Source organism: Petaurus breviceps, unplaced genomic scaffold, assembly GCF_028583685.1.
Source record: "Petaurus breviceps papuanus isolate PSGF00001 unplaced genomic scaffold, PetGlider_PUasm1.0 90763, whole genome shotgun sequence".
Taxonomy (NCBI): Eukaryota; Metazoa; Chordata; class Mammalia; order Diprotodontia; family Petauridae; genus Petaurus; species Petaurus breviceps.
This window is the reverse complement of record NW_027187340.1, coordinates 4421371-4442622: the sequence shown is the minus strand read 5'-3', so window position 1 is coordinate 4442622 and position 21252 is coordinate 4421371. Positions and strand designations below refer to the sequence as shown.

At 35.2% G+C, this 21252-nt stretch overlaps 1 protein-coding gene across 2 annotated transcripts in view; it reads right to left on the bottom strand.

Moving 5' to 3' along the window:
• MTX2 (metaxin 2) overlaps window positions 1-21252 on the bottom strand; it is a 93029-nt gene that overhangs the window by 17780 nt on the left and 53997 nt on the right. For both annotated transcript variants that reach the window (XM_069068472.1, XM_069068471.1), the window contains one exon: window positions 1822-1894. In XM_069068472.1, coding sequence (XP_068924573.1) covers window positions 1822-1894 — 73 coding nt within the window. The remainder of the gene's footprint in view (window positions 1-1821; window positions 1895-21252) is intronic.

The window sequence follows — 21252 nt, the reverse complement described above, 5'->3', positions numbered from 1 at the left end:
ATATATAACCTACAGCAAACTGCTTGCTATTTTAGGGAGGGGGTAGAAAGGGAAGGAGAAAAACCTGAAACTCAAAAAGTTTAAAAAAATGGATGTTGAAAATTGTCTTTAAAAAAAAAAAGGAAAGATCAAGATAAAGTGTAGCCTTCTTTAGGAACAGGGGGATGAACTAGATGGCTTCTCAAGATTTTTTCCTACTTAAGATTCTAATTTTGGCTACCGGTACAACAGTCTTTTATATGAGATCTTATGTTATTATCTTTAAAATATTAGTTGGCCCAGAAAGGTCAACTGGAATTTGTGCTCAAAGGACCATTTACAGATAGAGTCACAATCCTTTCCACCTCACCAATACTGCAATGCCTTTCGTAATGGAAAAAATAATAATAAAAATGCATGAGAAACTATTACCTTGAGTACTGGACCTGAAGTCAGGAAATCTGGATTCAAATCCTAACTCAAGAACATACCCGCTGTGTGACCAAGGGAAGGTGGTCACTTATTCTCTCAAAGGTTCAGTTTCCTCACTTGCAAACTGGAAATAATATTGCCCTATCAACTTTATAAGATAGTGAGGGCACTGTTTTGTAAACCTTATACCACTATAAGCATGCAAACATTTATTATTGTTGTTGTTATACAAGTGCTCAATAAAATGTTTGCTTAAAGATAATCTGTGAGATCTTATGATAAAAGTGACTGTTAATGGAGTAGTTCAGGAAATAAAAACTTGTAAGCTACACATTAAATGTGGGAATCTTACTAAAGTAGACAGTCGTAAGTCTACAAACAGATGGTTTTCAAGCGGAATGTTGAAGTGGAAAAAAGGTGAAGGATCATTCTCATCTTATTTATTTTATTGCTACACTTGGGATGGAAATAATATTTAATACTACGCTTCATTCAGTTGTCTCTACAATTATAGGATCCTGGTTTTCCCAAAAAGCACCGCAACATATTTGCATCAGTTGGTTACTACCAATTGATGCATTCATGAAAGATAATTCTACCTAGGTATAATCACTGCCATAGCAAAACCAGCATTCTAATATTCATGTCAACTGCATTTGGAATTCATTTGTTTTGGAGTGCACACAGCACTACACTAGACCATATTGTTAAATTAAATGATAGCCCATTCTGTGTAATGGCATTTTAAATGATATATATTATTTTTATATTTGTCATTTTATATCTCAAAAATGACAATAGACACGAAAATATCAGAAAAGCAGCAATGTTAATATAATAACATCCCAAGACCTACAATCTAAAAAAGTACTCTCAGCATTCAAAGAAATAAGAAAGATGGGACTAGAAGCCATGAATTTTCAATTGGTAATTTCATGTAAGATCTATGGCAAGTCATTTTAGTTACCCTACTTATTGATGTTCTTCCATCTGTAAAACAGTAGAACTGAACTGAAGTCGTGAATAGATTAATATTTACAAAATGTTCTGAAGATAAAAGAGCTCTGTGTAAGGGCTAAATGTAAGATGACAAGGAAGATTTGAAGAATTTAGGGATAGAAATACTAGCTTACACACTCCCCTAACACCTAATTTTTTGTAGCAATTTATACAGCATTCTAAAAATGGTCATTACTTGATTTAAATGAGCAAGCATTACCATCCTAAGTAAGATTCTTAAGTTTAAACACAGGCTGATTTTATAATTCCAAATAACAGCCAACTGTAGTAGCATAGTCCCAAAAAAAACCAAGGGCATTAAGATACTCTGTTTTTATGTCTGGATTCAACAAGAATACTATTAACACTTCAGTGGTTTATTTAGTACAGCTAAAAGAGCATATCACTTACCAGATGGAGACATGTATTCTGCATTTGCTCTACAAACCACTTTGATGGGGAGCTCGCACATTTGCAAAAAGGCCTGAAAACCAGCAGAAACACAGAAAACCAATGAGAACTGTCATTCATTATGGTTTTCTAAAACAAACTTCTGGTAGAACAGTCACAGTTCAAGCCAAGAGCACATTATAATATCTTTTTCATGGCGAGAAAATAAAATATGTATGTTTTATAAAAAAAACCAACAACTACAATTTATGTGAGCATTGTCAAAACAATATGAAAAGATTCAGCAACACAATTTAGCTGTGAAGCACCTGTTTTCCAAACACAAGCAAAATGCCAGTTATTAAAAATCAATATTGCTAGTCAGATACCAAGAGATAAGATAAAGCATTTGCACATCCTTAGGAATGTAAATGTAAAACTACAACTCTATTTTTATCAATTGTTATTTTAATTGTTCATGTTTAATTTTCTCTTTAACTCATTCTCTTCTCAAGTTAGAAAACCATGACTCTGTTTCCTCCTGAGTTGTGATTGACTTTCATTTTCTCTTGCTCCTCTACACCCACTCTTAATAATCTTCCCCAAATGCTGATGATTTCTGCTGCTTCAATTCCTCTAACTAAATCCTCTAAAATTTGGTTTCTTTACCAAGTTTACTTACAGTTCACTAAAATGATGAAGGTCAATAACATCTTCCTTGCTGAGGTCAAGGTCCTTCTTTCATAGCTTTTCACACCCCTCACTATCTATCAGGCCTCCTTGTCCAGGGCAATCTATTTAGTTCTCTTTCCTAATGTTTTTGTCTGTCCCTGGTCCACAATATATAACTTTTCTTCACTTATCAAATACACAAGTCACTCTACTTTTGTTCCTTTGAAATACTTTTTTTTTGGGGGGTGAAGCTCATGCTTCCATGTTTTCAACTGCTACCTATAATTTAAAAACTAAACACCCTAGGCTAAAAAAAATGTTATAATTAGCAACCAAATGTAAACTAAAGTAAAACAAAATGCTAATTTATTGCTTCTTTTGGTCCCAATCTATTATTTCAACGGTATAGGACCCTCTCCATGAGGAATCTTCCTCTACTAATGCACATAAGTAACTGTTCTGAAACAGAGTCTTGGAATTTCCTAAGCAGTTTTCAAAGAAAGAAATTCAAGCTATTAACAAATATATGAAAAAAAATGCTCCAAATTACCAATAATTAGAGAAATGCAAAGTAAAGCAATTCTGGGGGTTCAACTTCATACCCATCATATTGGCAAGAATAACAAAAAAAAATAAAACAACAATTATTGGGGGGTTGAGAGAAAATAGGCACACTAATGTACTGTTTGTGTAACTATGCATTGATTTTGCTATTCTAGAAAGTAATCTGGGGCTACACTCAAAATCTAAATGGGAATCACCCCAAGAAAATCAAAGAAAAGAGAGAAGTCTCACAGGTATAAAATTATTTTAGAGCAGCTGTTTTGTAGGAACAAAGAACTGGAAACTAAGGGGGTGTCCATACACTGGGAAATGGTTAAACAAATTAAGGTTTGTGGAGGTAATAGAGGTTTCAGAAAAAGCTCGGAAGACTTGTATGAACTGATGCACAGTAAAGTGAAGAGCTAATAGAACAATTTATACAACATTATAAAAAAACAACTTTGAAAGATTTGAGAATGCTGATCAATGTAATGACCAACTAGAGTTTTATCAGACTGATGATGAAGCAAGCTACCCAGTTCTTCACAGAGGTTTTACAAAGTGATTTCTATCTCCTTTTAGCTTCAAAACAACCCTGAGAGTTAGGTGTTATTATGATCTTCATTTTACAGATAAGGTAGCTGGGGCAGACAGAGGTTAAGTGACTTGCCCAAAGTCAAGAAAAGAAAGGAAGGGTCTGATAGATGTTGGGGGAAGGCCAAAGAACATTTCCTCTAATTCTTTTGGAGTATGCTACCACCACCTAGTATAATGACTTACATTCCAGAGGCTTGAATTTAAAAAAAAAAAGATTTTAATTATTAAAGTCGGTTAACTTTAATAATGCCACTTAACTGGATCAAATTAAAACTTTTGATCCTAGGCTTAAGGCTTTTTACCAGTGCTGATCCTGATGTGCCTAATTATCTATGTCTTTGTGGAAAGTGGTCCTTGTGAATGCTATTTCTGAAAAATTCATCACTGGTGATGAGTCTCTCTGCATTTAAGGCTGATTCTGAGACAAAAGATAGACAGTTATTGGGACCTACTCATAGCTTTTCCAATTTGGTATGACCTATAAGAGTTTGTGCTCTGTTGGCATAACCTTCAAGAATCCAGGATCACCTCCATACCACAATGAAGCATAAGAATAGGAGTTTAATGGAAGTATAAATATATCTGATAAAAATTGACATTAAAAATCAATAAGCAATTAACCCAAATTTATAAATGTAAGGTCTATTCCCCAATGGATAAATGGTCAAAGAACATGAACAAACTGTTTTTAAAGATGCAACACAAATAATCAGTAACCATGAAAACATTTTTTAAAATTTTCTTAAAATCAGAGAAATCCAAATTTTAAGAATTCTGATATGCCATGATACATCCACTGGCAAAGAATACTTAAAACTATAAAATTCAATGTTGGTAAGGCTGTGGAAAAAGAGACACAATTCCACTGCTAGTAAAACTCGGAAATGATACAAACTTTGGAATGCCATATGGCAACATATAACAAGAGTTATAAAAATTCTCTGATACAATGATTCCAATGCTGAGAATATCATAGTAATTTTTTTAAAAGAAATAATATAGGTGTCACAGATTTAGAGGTGGAAGGGACCTCATAGGTTATCTATTTCAATCCCTTCATTTTACATTTTAGAAAACTGAGTCCCACAGAAGTTAAATGACTTGCCCAAAGTCACAAAGTCATTAAGTGACAGATCTGTAATTCAAATCCAAGTGCTCTCTGACTCAAATCCTGTCATATTCTCTGTTCAGCCACCAAAGTGACTTTCTTAAAAGTTTTAGGTCACTCCCCTTTTCCCACTCAATAAACTCCAGGGGTCCCCTATTATCTCCAGGATCAAATACAAAATTTTATATTTGGCATTCAAAGCCCCTTATAACCTTGTCCCTGCCTTCTGCCTTTCTAGTCATCTTATACTCCACTCTCCTGCCATATATTCTTGGATCCAGTGACACTGGCCTCCTGGCTATTCCACAAACAATATGCCATCTTTCGGTTCTGAGTATTTTCTCTGGCTGTCCAGCATGCTTGGAATGTCTTCCCTCTTCATCTTTGCCAAATGACTTCCCTGCCTTTAAGTCCCAACCAAAATCCCATTTTCTAAAGGAAACTTTTCTTAACTCCTCTTAATTCAAACTGCCTTCTTTCTCTTAATTATTTTCTATTTATCTTGCATGTACTATATTTGTTAATACTTGTTTGCTTGTAGTCTCCACCATGAGACTGCGAGCTCCTTGAGGGCAGGAGCTGTCTTTTGCCTCTTTTTGTATCCCCAGGGCTTAGCATAGGGCCTGGCACATACTATGTGCTTATTAATAAATGCCTATTCACTGACGGACTCATCTTTTCATAGTACCATGTCCCCATATAAAAATACCCACAGCCATTTTATTTACAATAGCAAAAAATTTAAAAAACAAAACCAACTCTCCTCCCCATTCGAAATAGCCTATATATCCAACAACTGAAAAATAGTTGAATAAATTGTGCTAAATTAATATATTGCTATTATTTTTTTTCAAATGCTTTATTAAATTCTGATTTACAGCATTCATTTCCACCAGATTTTGAGTTACAAATTTTCTCCCCATTTTACCCCTACCCACCACCCCAAAACAGCAGCCCCACAGGATATCCCCTCCTCCAATCTGCTATTGCTATTATTCTTGTGTCCTAAGAAATGTTAAATATGAACATCCAAAATATGCAAGGATTTGTTGTTTGTCCTTTGTTCTCAAAGGGGACCCATTTGACATAAAGCAGACTGAAGAAAGCAGGATCAGAATATATATGTGTGTGTATGTTATGTGTGTCACACACACTGACTAAAATAAATAACAGAAACAAATATTTGTGTAGACAGAAGAGACCAGAAAAAAAAATAGGATAAAACTAGTTTTAAAAATTATTTTGTTCAAGTTGACTACACATTTTTAAAACTGAGCGTAAATAATTTGGAATTCATAATTTTATTTATTACTTGTTACTGAGTTACTGAGGTGATGGTTTGGTTTATTTGTTTACCAAGTTTAGAAAAATTTTTAATACATTCTTCAAAGGTCACTGTGACATTTCAGTTATCCATTAGTTAATAAGTTCTATAGTTTGTATAATTGTAAACAGAGTATCTTCTTGCTTGTACTACTGTGCACAGTGGCAATGAACCAATAAATAATCAGAAATGCTACATTTCACAAGCAAATAAGATGCTGAACCTGATTACAAAAAAAGCCTAGGCCACTTAATCCCTAGGTTTTCTTTCCTTTTTTATAAGATCAATTGTTGTTTAATTCTGTCCAATTAGAAAACTTTACGATTCTTATAGTAGGATGCCACAAACTGCATCATTTTAGTTAGTTAGGATGAGTTAAATTTATGCTATGTATGTTTTCCTCACCTTTTGATTCAGAAGAGCATTTGTGATTTACAGGATTCAAAAAGCTAAATAAATTTATCAGCACGTGTTTGATAACAGCACATTTTTTACTGATACCACAAATAGCTTTCTATTTAAACTTTTGTTAACCTTTATGGAGTGAAGGAAGGGAGGCTGTACGTACACCTGTGACTTAATCAGCATGGGAACTTCCAATGAATCAACTCCCTCTACCACTACATATCAACAACAGTTTCACAACTTAGAACTTTCAGGCACTGAGAGGTTGAGTAAGTGACCTTCTTAGAGCACAGATGTATCTCATTTTGCACTTAACAAATACTGCACTTTAAAAAAAAATTGAAGGTTTGTGGCAACTCTGAGTTGAACAATTCTATTGTGGCCATTTTTCTAATAGCATGTGCTCACATCATGTCTCTGTCACATTTTGGTAATTCTCACAATATTTTAACTTTTTCATTATTATTATATCTGTTATGGTTATCTGTGATCAGTAATCTTTGGTGTTACTATTCTAATTGTTTTGGAATTCAATCAACAAATATGTGTGTTGTGACTGCTCTACTGACTGTTCCCTGTCTTCCCTCTCCTTGGGCCTCCCTATTTCCTGAGACACAACAATATTGAAATTAAGCCAATTAAAAACACTACAATGACCTCTAAGAGTTCAAGTGAAAGGAAGAGTCAACTGGTGGGGCAAACTTCACTGTTATCTAAAGAAATTGCCACAGCCACCCCAACCTTCAGCAACTATCACCTTCACTGGTTAGCAGTCATCAACATCAAGACAAGACCCTCCACTAGTAAAAAGATTAGGACTGTTGAAGGATCTGGTGATGGTTAGCATGTTTTAGCAATAAAGTAGTTTTTTTAGACATAATACTACTGCACACTTAACAGACTACAGTAACTTTTTTTATAACTTTTTTTTTTTGCTTTTTTGGAGGGGCAATTGGGCTAAAATGACTTGCCCAAGGTCACAACGGCTAGTTTTTGTGTTAAGTGTCTAAGGCTGGATTTGAACTCAGATCCTCCTGACTCCAGGGCCAGTGTGCTATTCACTTTACCACCTAGCCACCCCTATAGTAACTTTTCTATGCACTGGGAAACCAAAAATTCATGTGACTCAATTTATTGCCATATTTGCTTTATTGCAGTGGTCTTGAAACAAATCTGCAATATCTCCAAAGTATGCCTGCACATCATTACTGTAAGTTACGAAGGATCCCTGGTTTTAACAATGTTCATGTACCCATCACCAACCAATACAGATCATAACCCCTCTATAGTTTAGTACAGTATTCCATGTAACTAAAAACCAAAAAAATGGTATCTGTGTCTGGGTGTTTGGGGGGAACTTTCAACCTTTTGGAGATGTACCTCTGCAAACTGTGCCTTTCCAGCTTGGCAGGGCCTGGTATAATATTTAAGAACAGAGTTCACATTATACCACAGCAAGACATGAAAGTAGTGCTTAAATAAAGGGAGTAAGGGGAAAAGACACATAAACATAGGATTTTACTAAGAATTAAGTAAGAGACGGTCTAATAAGTATGAAATCAGTAAGACCTCAGCTCGAATCTAACCTCAGATACTTGGTAGCTATGTGACCCAGGTAAGTCACTCAAACCTCTATTTGTCTCAGTTTACTCATCTGTAAAATGGGGATAAGTGCACCTACCTCCCAATGTTGTTGTGAGGAAAAGCTAGGAGTCATTTCCATTGAATTCTTGGGGAAAGTTTCCTACTTATCACTGCAAATTTCATATAAATGAAGTTCTCAAATAAAAATGAATCTATAGTTCTGAATACTGAATAATTCATTCAAATAACACTTCTATGATTTTTAGAAATAAACAAGTATGGGGGCAGCTAGGTGGTGCAGGCACCAGCCATGGAATCAGGAGGGTCTGAGTTCAAATCCAGCCTTAGACACTTAACACAAAACAAGCCATGTGACCTTGGGCAAGTCACTTAACCCCAAATTGCCCCCTCCAAAAAGCAAAAATAAAAATAAACAAGTATAATCTAACAGCAGCATCAAGATTATCATCTTTTCTTTTTTCTTTTTTTTTTTTAAAGCAATTGGGGTTAAGTAACTTGTTCAAGGTTACATGGCCAGTTATTTCTGGGTGTGGTGCTGAGTATCTGAGCCCGGATTTGATCCAGGTCATCCCGACACTGGAACCGGTGCTCTTACTCACTGAGCCACCTGGCCGCCCCAAGATTATCATCTTTTCAATGTAACATATGAATGCTACACTGATTATAAGGATATTTTTCCCATCTTTGACCACAGAAATAGAAATTTATTTTTTATATATACCTGAACCCAAAATAAGCCAACATACATGCTAATTATGATAATCAAGATCACTCAATGTGATCCCATACTTTGGATGGACACTTTAATACAAACTAAATGACTGACAAGATGAAATAATTGTGATCAAGGATTTGGCACACCTTACCAAAATAACGTTCAATATCAATGTCAATCACTGCTAAAATCAGACCTCCTCAAAGAAAAAGCTGACATCTGAAAGTGATTGGCCTAAATAGCATGAAAACAACTTGCATTAATAGAGTAAGTACTATGGCATCCTGTGGGTGCTCAATCAATATCTGATGATTATATGAAAGACCATAATGCTTCTAATTGAAAATGGGATAAACACCAACTAATCTAAGGCTCCTTTCATTTACTGTATAATTGCCAGCATAAAAAAATTACACTTTTGTTACTGTGCATGATTACACAAGACATAATAAAAATATAGGGCTCAGGGATCAAGGAAGCATCTGAGTAAATCTGTTTCAACCAACTCAGGCAGAGTAACAGCTTAGACAGAAAATGAACTACTACAGAAAATGAATCTACACGAACTAGTCCAGAGTGAAGTAAAACAGAAGTGAGATACCAAGATGGCTATCCCTTCTACATCATGGGGGTTAGGTGTGCGGCACCTCCATAATCTGGGAAATCCATGTGGAAATTTTTGGCCCTCCTTTTTTGCCAGAGAAGAAATCTGAATTATTATGGTACTAAAAATAAAATGTTTATATTATACAATACTATACATATGTTTTATACATGTCTGAGTTTCTAAACTTTTTCTACGTCATCTACTGGTATCATCTACAGCTTTAGCAAAACTCCCCCCAAATTCCCATTTAATTTCTTATGCTGACCCACAACATATGAAAACCACGATAGGGAGAATCATGATACAGAAAGTCGAAGTTTGGAAGGGATAATTGTATACAACAATGGCTACAGCAATGTAAATGGAAAGAACCAATACTCACAGACACACACACAAACACAGGTGAACTTTGCCAAAGACACTTACATTCCACTTCTTTGCAGAGGTGGGAAATCCACAAGTGTTACACACTGAATGTATTTTCAGATGTTTTTAACATATTAATCAGCTATACTGATACAGGATGGCTCTCTGGGATGGGAAGGAGAGAGACAAGGGAAAAATAAGGTGCTATAAAAAACAAAATACATTAAAAAAAACCCTTTTATTTTTTTTTTTGAAAGAAAATATAAAATGTTCTGAATCAATTTCAGTCTCATCTATACCACACTGACCCACCAGGTGTCCATGAAGATCAGGACAGAAATGTTCTACCCCTCAGGGTGGCCCATGACAATCTATGTATTGAAATGTTAGTCCACAGTGACAAGCAGAAACCTATTTCTTGGGCAATCATTGGACAATAGATAGAACAATACATAGAATCTTCCTTCCTGCGTGATCACTTGACAAATTACAAGCTCCACAAAAAGTAGAGATGGCAGCGGTGCTAGAGGCAATCTATCATGTAATGAAATGCTGGGCAGATCACACAAACAAATATGATGACCAAAAGATGGACAGCCTGCATTTTAAAGAAAATCCTGTGGGATCACAAGGGGGCCAAAAACTAGGTAGGATAAACCAATGGTCTAGTTGTTGACACAAAAATGAAAACAGCAAACAAGATTTTCAATTTGGATACTGAAGGGATCTGTTTATCCTGTTTAACAATGACAGATCTCAGGGTGATGGACTCAAAAAGAATGAGCATTACTAACTAGAAATATGAATAAAGGAAAACCGACGTATGTTTTTTAAATGACACTTTTATTATTTGAACTGTTCAGTTAACATGTTTATGTGAGGACATGATAGGTAAGATAAGGTAGAAAAATTAAGTAAAACAATTGTGCTCTAGAAATATCCATTCAATATACCTGAGTACCTACTGTGTTCAATAGGTGAGAATTATGAAAATGTATCTAAAACATGATCTGAACACTATGAACTTAAAATCTCAGGGGATACTATAATTTCTTATCTTCAAAGGCTTCATGTCAGAAAATTTTACCCAAGAGAATGGGTAGCAAAATATCTTTAATAAGTTTACCCTCCAAAAAAACCTGAACAGAAATAAAGACCATTATGTCTAAATGGGATGGCTGAAAACAGTTATCAGTGAAAAGGCACACTACCCACCTGATAAGAGAGAGGATAGATTCAAGATACAGAATGAGTTATACATTTTTGGACACAATGTGGAAATTTGTTTTCCTTGACCACACATATATGTTAACTAGTTTCTTTTTCTTTTCCAATGGAGGAGACCATGGGAGATGGAAAAGAAAGAAAATAAATGTTTATTAACTTTAAATTTCCCCCAAAAAGCAAAAAGCAATAACTTTAGGAGAATACATGAATTTTCTTCTGACCTTTAAGAAAGGATGCAAAGAAATAGCTTAAGGATAATAAGTCTCCAAGGAGAATGTGATGAAACAAACAAAAAAACCCTGAATAATATGCTATAGTAAATAACAGAAGAAAACTACTGAGAACTTTTGAACAAAGAAAATGAAGTTGCTAATTGATCAAATCTGCAGACTGCTGCCAAAGAAAAACTCCAGTAAATTTCACAATTGTAATAACCAACTAAATTTTATAAGCAGCCAGGAGATCTTAATTTATGAGTGCCAATTTGGATAATTTAGGATCACTCCACAGTCATGAAAAAATCATAGAAAACATGTCAAAAATATTCAAAAAAGTCAAGGAACTTAAGATGCAACCTTAGTTGCACAGCTAATCTCAATGAAAAATATGTGCCTAAAACAAGAGAGTCAACTGAAGAATTCTTATAATAAGAACAAAAAGGTGACCAGAATATTATACTCCAAATAAAAAAACACAAAAAAGTTGAAGAAGTAAAAATTATCAGGAAGACTAAATAATGAAATCAATTATCTCATGTTTGTACTTTAAAAAAAAAAAGTAATAGGGGGGCGGCCAGGTGGCTCAGAGAGTAAGAGCACCGGCTCCAGTGTCGGGATAACCTGGGGATCAAATCTGGGCTCAGATACTCAGCACCACACCCAGAAATAACTGGCCGTGTGACCCTGAGCAAGTTACTTAACCCTGATTGCTTTAAAAAAAAAAAGTAATAGAAATAAATTGGACCAAGGGTTAAATAAACAATCAGGGGACAAAAAGGGCCTAAAAGAGCTAAAGATTTAAGGGAACCTTAAAGAATCATGAGAAAGCAAAGAGGGGAAGCTTAATATTCTATAGACAATTATGCTTTCCTATAAGTGACTCAATTATCAGGTATGGGAGGGAAAAAAATACAATAGGGAGCCATGCAGATGGGGAAGTAGTCAAAAGAGAAGTAAATTTGAGATGCAACCTCACCCAGTCTGAAGGGAAACAGAGAAAGGAAATTTTTTTTTTGTCTCAAAAAGAGTAAGGGCAACAGGGGCAAACAAGGCAAAATCAAAGGAGAGGAGATACTGAGGTGGGGATATTAAAAGGTGGGGCCCATCAGGAAGAGGCTGAGACCATGAACTTGTCCTGTTTAAAAAAAAAATATATATATATACACACACAAGATTACTGAATTATAATTGATTTTCTTTGTGATCCTATTTATTCTATTTTATGCATTTTAAAATATTCTGAGAGATGGGACTAACAGAAGTTCATAACCAAAAAAAGGTTAAGAAATTAAGAATAATAATTATTAAGAATGCACTAAAGCTAGTATAATTTTTTAAAAAGGCAATATCACCTAAATTAATTTACAAGCAATGTTATACAAATCAATCAAACCTACCAAGGAAGGTACTATGTAATCAGACAAAACAAAAATAAAATTCATTTTGAGAAAGGGTTCTGAACCTATGATCCATAGATAGAGTTCAGAAGGTCTGTGAACTTATATGGGGGGAAAAAACATTACATTTTTATTTTCACTACTCTCTAACCGAAATTTATCATTTCCTTAGATTATGAATGTAAGTAACAAACATTATTCTGAGGCGTTTATAGGCTTCACTGTACTGGCAAAAGAGTCCATAACACAAATTGAAGAACCAATAATCTAGGGGAACTACAGGTCTAAAGGGAAATAAATTTAAAAGGTAGAAATAAAGGAGGATATAAATAGCACTCCACATCTCAATTTTTATTATACAGCAATAATCATTAAAACTATTTGTACTGATTTTAAAACAGAAAACATCAATGAAACACAGAAGATAAGGAATAATGATAAGAAATAAAAGTCAATAACCCATTGTTCAATAAACCCCAAAACAATTGATGAAAGATTTCATATCTGCCAAGAACTACTACAAAAACTAGAAAGTAGTTTGACAAAGAAAAAAAAAGGCTTGGACCAGCATTTGACATCACACAGCATAATAAATGAATACTCATCTGATATAAATTATATAAAAATAAATGAAGGAAAATGAACACAGTAATATTTCACTACTTTGGCTGGGTCAAGACTTCTTTGTTTATATATGAAAATGAATTTTTGTTACATACAAGATTTTTTTTTAAATAGTCATGAAGTGGATAGGTGGCATAGTGAATAGAGCACCAGCCTGAGAGTCAGGAGGACCTGAGTTCAAATCCAGCCTCAGACACTTAACACAAAAACTAGCTGTGTGACCTTGGCCAAGTCACTTAACCCCAACTGTCCTACCTTCCCCCTCCAAAAAGCAAAAAAAATAAAAAAGTCATGTCCAACTCTTTGGGACTCTATTTGAGATTTTCTTGGAAAAGATACCAGAATGGTTTGCTATTCATTTCCTTCTTCAGCTCATTTTACAGATGAGGAAAGTGAGGCAAACAAAGTTAAGTGACTTGCCCTGGTTCACACAGCTAAGAAATGTCTGAGGCCAGATATGAACTCAGGAACATGAGTCTTCCTGATTCCTGGCCCGGCACTCTGTCCACTGCACCACCTGGCTGCCCTAGATGTCAGAGATCTGTCCCATCTAAGAAGAGCCAAGAAGGTAAATAAATGATCCTTAAATCACTTACATCTGAAGGAAGAGAGGAGAAAGAAGTCCTGAAAAGTTTATCTTTGGTTAAAACTGGGGTATATTTAGCAATGGAGGGGGTAAAAGAAAAAAGAAAGTGTAAAATGAGGAGAGAAAGTATGTGACCATACAGTCTAATGTTGATGATGCTAGTGAAATGAGAGGAATTAAATACAATGCTAGTAAATTAATGAATGTGCCAAGTTATTTAATACAGTGGAGGAAAACCCAAGTTTAACAATTATATCCCAAAATACAAACGGCTTATAAATGGGTGAACTCATATGGGTGGAGATGGGATAGCAAGATTCAATAATATTCTGCCAACAGAAAACATATTTAAAACATAAGGCTACAAACAGATTCAAAATGAGTGGCTGGAAGAAAATTATGCCTCTGTTAACTGTGACAATCATGATTTCAGACAAAGTGGAAGCAAAATTACAAAACAATATAAAAGCTAAACCAGGAAACTATTATCATGCTTAAAGTCACTAAAGATAATGAAATAATATTATAAAACACACACACAGAGTAATCTAATCTTCAATATTTACACATTTAATTTTTTCATCTTCAAACACTCAATTTTATTAATAACCCCATTTTTACTTGTGTGTTGACAATTGCACACATCTGTGGCTATGCACGGCAGAGAAAAAAATGAGAGGTATTGTGATCAAATTTGTGAAGAGGCTGAGGAATGAGGACTTATATTTGATGACTCAGGAAGGTCTTGAGGACAGTGCAGAGGAAGATGAAAAACAAGATCCTAAGACTGTGACACTCAGTTTCCAAGTTTGAAGGGTGGCTTGACATAACTGACCAGCTGGCTAGAGACATCAAGGCTGCTGATCCCATCATCCATTACAGCCTCATGATTAAACATCAGTTCACCTTTGTTGTGCTCTCATACTTCAAGAACCTTAAGGATCTCAAATGGTCATAAGGCAGATGTCGCTGACAGATCATTCCAAGCTGGTGTGTCCTTCATGATCTCCAACACCATCCACCGGCCTTCACAGAGTATCAGAGGTGATGTCAAGACCACACCAGTCTCCGTATCTTCTCACAGCAGTGACTAAAGTCCCATCAAACTCCCCCTTAGTTTTCAGAAAGCAGCCAAAAGAAAAGAGGCTTAACATGGCATACAGTACAACACGCTCACCCCATCATCTGACACAGCAGAAGGAAAGATTCAGGTTAAAAAATGTTTTCAATGAAAGAATTTTATTTGCTGTATAGTATTCATGGTACTGTAGATTTCATGTGTTATAAAAAGTGAATACTGCCTGAAACCAATGTTTATTTTTTGAGATGTTATCACAAGACGTCACTAAGTTTTAAGGAACTGTTAATGAGAAAATGTTGTGCATATTACCAATTTTATTTTGTGTACTGCATTTTATTTCATGGTGAATAGCACTTAAATAACTGTTAGGAAAAATAGATATTATCAGAATTAATACTTTGCTATAAAGAATTATATGCTAAATAACATACACATTCAATTGGGTATCTTACCCTACAGGGAAATAGGGGGAAAGGGGATAAGATGGGGGATGATAAAAGGGAGGGCAGATTGGGAGAGAGGGTAGTTAGAAGCAAACACTTTTAAAAAGGGACACAGTCAAAGGAGAAAATAGAATAAATGGGGGGGGGAGGGTGGAATAGGACTGAGGAAAATATAGTTAGTCTTTCACAATATAACTACTATAGAAATGTTTTGTGTAACTACACACATACAACCTATATTGAATTGCTTATTTTCCCAGTGGGGGTGGGTGAGGAGGGAAGAAGGGGAAAAAATCTGGAACTCAATGTTCTAAAAACAATTTTTTTTAAAAAAATTGTTTTTTACATGCAACTGGGAAATAAGATATACAGGCACTGGGGTAGAGAAATCCATCTTGCCCTACTAGAAAGTTGGGGGTGGGTATGGTGGAGGATATAAAAGAGAACAGACTAGGGGAAGAGGTATTCAGCAGGCTCACTATTCTGGGGTGGGGGCAAGGGAAAGACAGGGAGAAAAATTTGTAACTCAAAATCTTGTGGAAATGAATGTTGAAAACTAAAAATAAATAAATAAATTGGGGGGGGGGGAGAATTATATGCTTAGCAGTTTTTCATGGCCGTGGGAATCTAAGGCCCCATTTTCCACAGGGGTTCAATATATCAACATTTGCATTTTTTAAGCTATTTTCTTAGAACATAATTATCCCCATGAAATTGGAGGATTGACTATACATGTATCAAATGGGATGTCCTCTAAGTAAAAGAAAAGAAAATCAAAATGAAAAACGATATAGGTAATAAGTCTAGGGTTTATTAAATTATTAAAATCTAAACAAATTTTAGCTGGTGTGTCATTCGTAATCTCCAAGTGATTTGTCCAGATTTGTCCAGATCAGAACTGAACAAATTTAACAAAGAATAAAAAAAAGAATTAAGGCCTTGAACTTTTGTTCTGCTGAACAAAAAGAAAGCTTGAACTGACAGAGAACCAGTACTTAGTAGAGTTTCTTGCATAGGGTAGCCTCTGAACAAATTTGGTTGAATTGAATATGCAAAGTGATGAATGGAAGTATTAGTCTACTTCTCAAATATGCACAGGGAATATACAGAAACTGATTATATTATAAGCTAAAGACTGTTGTTTTCTGTTGCTGTTTGTCTTCCATTCTCGAAGAAAACCATGTCAGGTAGGTGATAGGACATGTAAGTGAACTGGATTAAAGTGAAGGAGGGCTGTGCAAAGTCTCACTAATTACACACAGACAGTAATTTTAACTATTTTTGTAGACTTCAATACAAAATAATAGTAATTAATAAAGAAAAGACGAGCAAAAGAGTTTGACCTCAATGGAGACTGATTTTCTAAATAATTAGGAGGCCATGTAATAAAAAAAAAATCATATCAATAGTGTAAGTGTTCATCCATTACAAAGACCAATTGTCCAACCAATTGTGGTAGATGAATAAAAATGTATATTAAAGTCAAAGAACAAATGAGAGATAATCAAAGACGTTATTAAAGATTATGATGAGAACTACAGCATGCTAAAACGTACGGCATGTAGCTAAAACAGTAACCAGAAGCAAATATATTCCTGAATGCTTATTTTAATGAAAGAAAAATAATATGAGATAAACATTTTTCAAATTAACAAAATAATTAATGCAAAACAAAACAATCACAAGAGGAAACTTTTAAAATTAAAGGTAGGGACGGCTAGGTGGCACAGTGAGTAAAACACCAGCCCTGGAAGTCAGGAGGACCTGAGTTCAGTTCTGGCCTCAGACACTCAACACTCACACAAAAAAAACTAGCCGTGTAACCTTGGGCAAGTTACTTACCCCAACTGCCCTCCAAAAGGCAAAAAAAAAAAATTAAATTAAAGGTAAAAGTAGATAAAAATAGTCACATTTAAGTAGAAGAATAATAGATCAAGATTACCAAAGAACATTACTTGATATATATGTCTATACAGCTATGTATGTATCTATAACCTATGAGGTCTGCCAATTCAAACTAATGGGGCCATTCCCTCTTCTTTCATAGATATATAGATATAGCTGTAGATACATGGCATCACAGAATCATAGATTTAGAACAGGAAGGGACTCCAATTTGTTCATTTTACATATGAAGAAACTGAAGCATAAAGAGGTTAAATTGTACTATAAAGTAATTGTGATCAAAACAATCTGGTACTAGATTAAAAAAACAAAACAGAAAACATTAGATAGTCAAGGTTTAGAACTCAATGCTTATAGCAGTATTGTCTTTGTTAAACCTAAGGAAGGAATTCACTGTTTCAATAGATATGTGCTCTCATCAATGGATGTACTTCCTCCAATGCAACAGATCAAAATTTATCTCCATCTCATCCCGTATAATTCCCATCCTTATCTTCCTATAGAGCCTCTATAGTCATCTATTCATTACATCAGGGGCATCCCTCTCCATCTCTTGACATTACCTGGAGCATCAGAATACATATGGCTTATCCCTCATTATGTGACCAGTCCATCTCATTTTCTGGTCATATACCTCTGACGATATCATTTACTGTGTGCTCTTCATGCACAATTCTTTGTGGTTAATATGTTGTACCCTACTATTGACCATCTTGTGCCTATCTATTGATTTTTGAGTAAACCACAAATTTACTTCTTTGTAAACTGTCATATTACATGTCTGTTTGATGAGAAAATACTATTCATACTCTTCCACCATTCTCCTTTCTAAGAATTTAAAAACATGAGTATATTCTAGACTGGTGCTCCTTTTGGCCACTGTTTTAACATGGCAAACAGATCAAGCAAACTGAAGTAGTTTCTGTTTCTCTGGTTTCCTTGCTATAACAAGTGATCTAAATCTATTAAACTTTCCCTAGGGAAATGGTGATGTTTTGGTCAATTTACTCATGAAATAAAGCCTCAGAGATGTTTAAGTTTGCATCTCTTATTACTAGCAATTTAGAACAATCTTTCATATGGTTGTTAATAGTTTTAATTTTTTTGAGAACTCTTCATAACTCTTTTGTCATTTCTTATGGGAGAATGATTCTATTTCTTGTTTCTTTATGAACATGGGCATATACTCAATCATTTTCTGAATTTTCACATTCACTCAATTTATTTAAGTACTTTTACCAAGCATGATGAATCATAAACTAACTAAAACAAACAAAAATCCAAACCCTACCATTAAGCAAAATAAAGTGACTGCAAATGCCATATCACTTCTTTTACTTTTTTTAACCTGCCAATTGATAAAAGAAACAATGTTTTAATGTACATTATGCAAACACGGCATACAAATAGTAGCCACTAACTTCAAGGGCTAATAGTAAGGATCAAATGAGGAAATATACTTAAGTATTTTGCAAATGTTAAAAGTGCTATATAAATGTTAGCTGTAATCATTTTAGTATTATTCTTATTTCATCATATGAATAAACATAGCAGTTTAAACATCTCCCAATTGCTGACCTATCATTTATTTCACTATTTTTCTCTTAAGATAGGGCTAGTTTGAAAGTCTACTACCTCATTAATTGTTCACCAATCAGGACTGATTTTCACCTATCGGGCCACCTCCTCTGCCAAAGGTATTTAAGCATTTGGTGATCTCCATGATCTGCCAGGATTCAGTGTGAATGCAGGACCTCCTATGATTCTAAGTACTATGCAACCAAGAAAGCTTTCTATAGCAACTGTTTGACTGAATTTTGCTTTTTATTGCTATGACTGCATTTTTTGGATTGATCAAACACATCAAATTGGCTAATGCCACCTATATTTGGGGAGAGATTAAAATGAACTGCTCTTTAAAATGAAAATCTGATGTTAAAATTGTGGTAGATCATTATTTTCATGTGTTAAAAAAACTGTACCCTGAAAGTTTGTTTACTGAGTAGTTATAACACACACACACACACACACACACACACACACATTATAAATATACATGGAGGTTTTTAAAAAGCAAGTTAAGACATTTAAATAATAATTCAGAATATTAATATTTTGGTACATTAACATATTTTATAAGCTTTGTAAATCATGCTTTAATTGCTACTAATCAGTTTGGGGAGAAGGGGCAAAAACTGCCCACTCAACCATGGCAATTAAGTGAGAACAATTAATTTCCTGGATAGAGAGAAAGGGACAAAAGCAAGATAAGTGGAGGAAGTAGAAATCAAAAAGGCTTAGTAACTAAGTGGATATAGGATTGATGGAGGGTAAAGAGGTGTAATGACTCTTAGGGTGCAAATGTGGGTAACAAAAAAAGTGATACTATCAACAGAAACTGGAGAAGTTAGAAAGAGGGTAAGTTTAAGAGGAAAGACAGTAAGTTTTGATTTTAAGATGCCTTTGGGATATACAGGTAGAGATGACCAATAGGCAACTGGAGATGTAAAACTAGAGTTTAAGAAAGAGACCAGGGAGCCACAAAAATAAGGGACCAAGGTGGTGTCTGTAGCAGTGGGATTAGGTCATCACAGAAGCAGGAAGCTACAGCACCAGATGAGGCACAAACTAAGTGCTGCCACCAGCTGCCAAAGAAATTCATGAGGAACATGACACCCCCACTGAGAATGCCTATGACTCAAACCATGACCCACAACTGGATCTTTGAAGAATATGAAGATTTAAAATGAGAACAAAAACCAAAAATGAAAATGTGCTGAAACATATGGAGAAAGGAAAAATAAGTGTTCAGATCTGTGCAAATCACTAGATAACATGGTTGATGGAGATGGGATCTAACACAAGAAGTGACAGGTTCTTGGTCCTCAGTGACAGTCCTCAACCTAAACTGATGGTGATTTGATCTGAATGCAAAAAAAAAAAAAAAAAGCCACAAGTTTAAGGCAAAATTTGAACAATGTAGGAATGAGATAGACAGAAAAGAAAGAGGACCAGGTAAAAATAGTAATGCTGACAATGTTGCTGAAAAAACTAGAAGAGCTTTCAGTAAAAGACGACAGCAAAGACCTGAAAGCCAACAGTCAGAAAAGTCAGAGGCCAAGGACAAAAACCAGAAAAGTGACAATAAATCACCTGGGGCCTTGTGTTTGTTCCTTACGGTTTCTTTTTTTTCTTATTCTTTTTTTGGAGGAGGAAAGGTAGGGCAATTGGGGGTAAGTGACTTGTCCAAGGTCACACTGATAGTAAGTGTTATTAAGTACCTGAGGTCAGATTTGAACTCAGGTCCTCCTGACTCCAGGGTCAGTGCTCTATTCACTGCACCATCTAGCCACCCCTTTACGTTTTCTTTAAGAAACTTTATATAAAGAACTAAATTTCAACAGTCCCTTCAGAAGATGTCTTCAGCCAACCCACCACTCCCCCAGTCATGAAAACATACCATGCTATTTTTTCTACAATGGAAACACTTACTTATAGCTTATCAGAAAGAGTGAATAAAATATCTGAAAAGCCTGGAGTGAAAGGATGGATGGATGGATGGATGGATGGATGGATGGATGGATGGATGGATGGGGGAAGACAGGGAAAAAGCAGTGGGGGGAGAGACAGAGAAAGAGAGGGAAGGAAGCAGAAGGGGGGGGGGGTGCAGATACAAAGAAAGTGACAAACAGAGGTACTTACTAAGAGCTGAGAATACAAATACAAGCAGAAAGAGAACTGCCCTCAAGGAACTTACATTCCAATAAGGGAAGACAATCCAGAAGGCAGTTAAGAGGTAGATTTGGGAGTCATCTGCAAAGAGATGATGCTTCAATCAACAGGACCTGATGATTAACCAAAGGAGAGAGGTTAGAGAAAGAAAAGGAAAGAGCTCAAAAGGGAAGTCCTAGGGTACACAGCTGCAGGGAGTGATTAGTCATACTGAGAAGTAAAAAGAAAGGCAAGACAGCAGCCTCATGAAATGACAGGGAGGAAAGAGTATCCAGAAGGAATCCAGAAAGAAAGGGG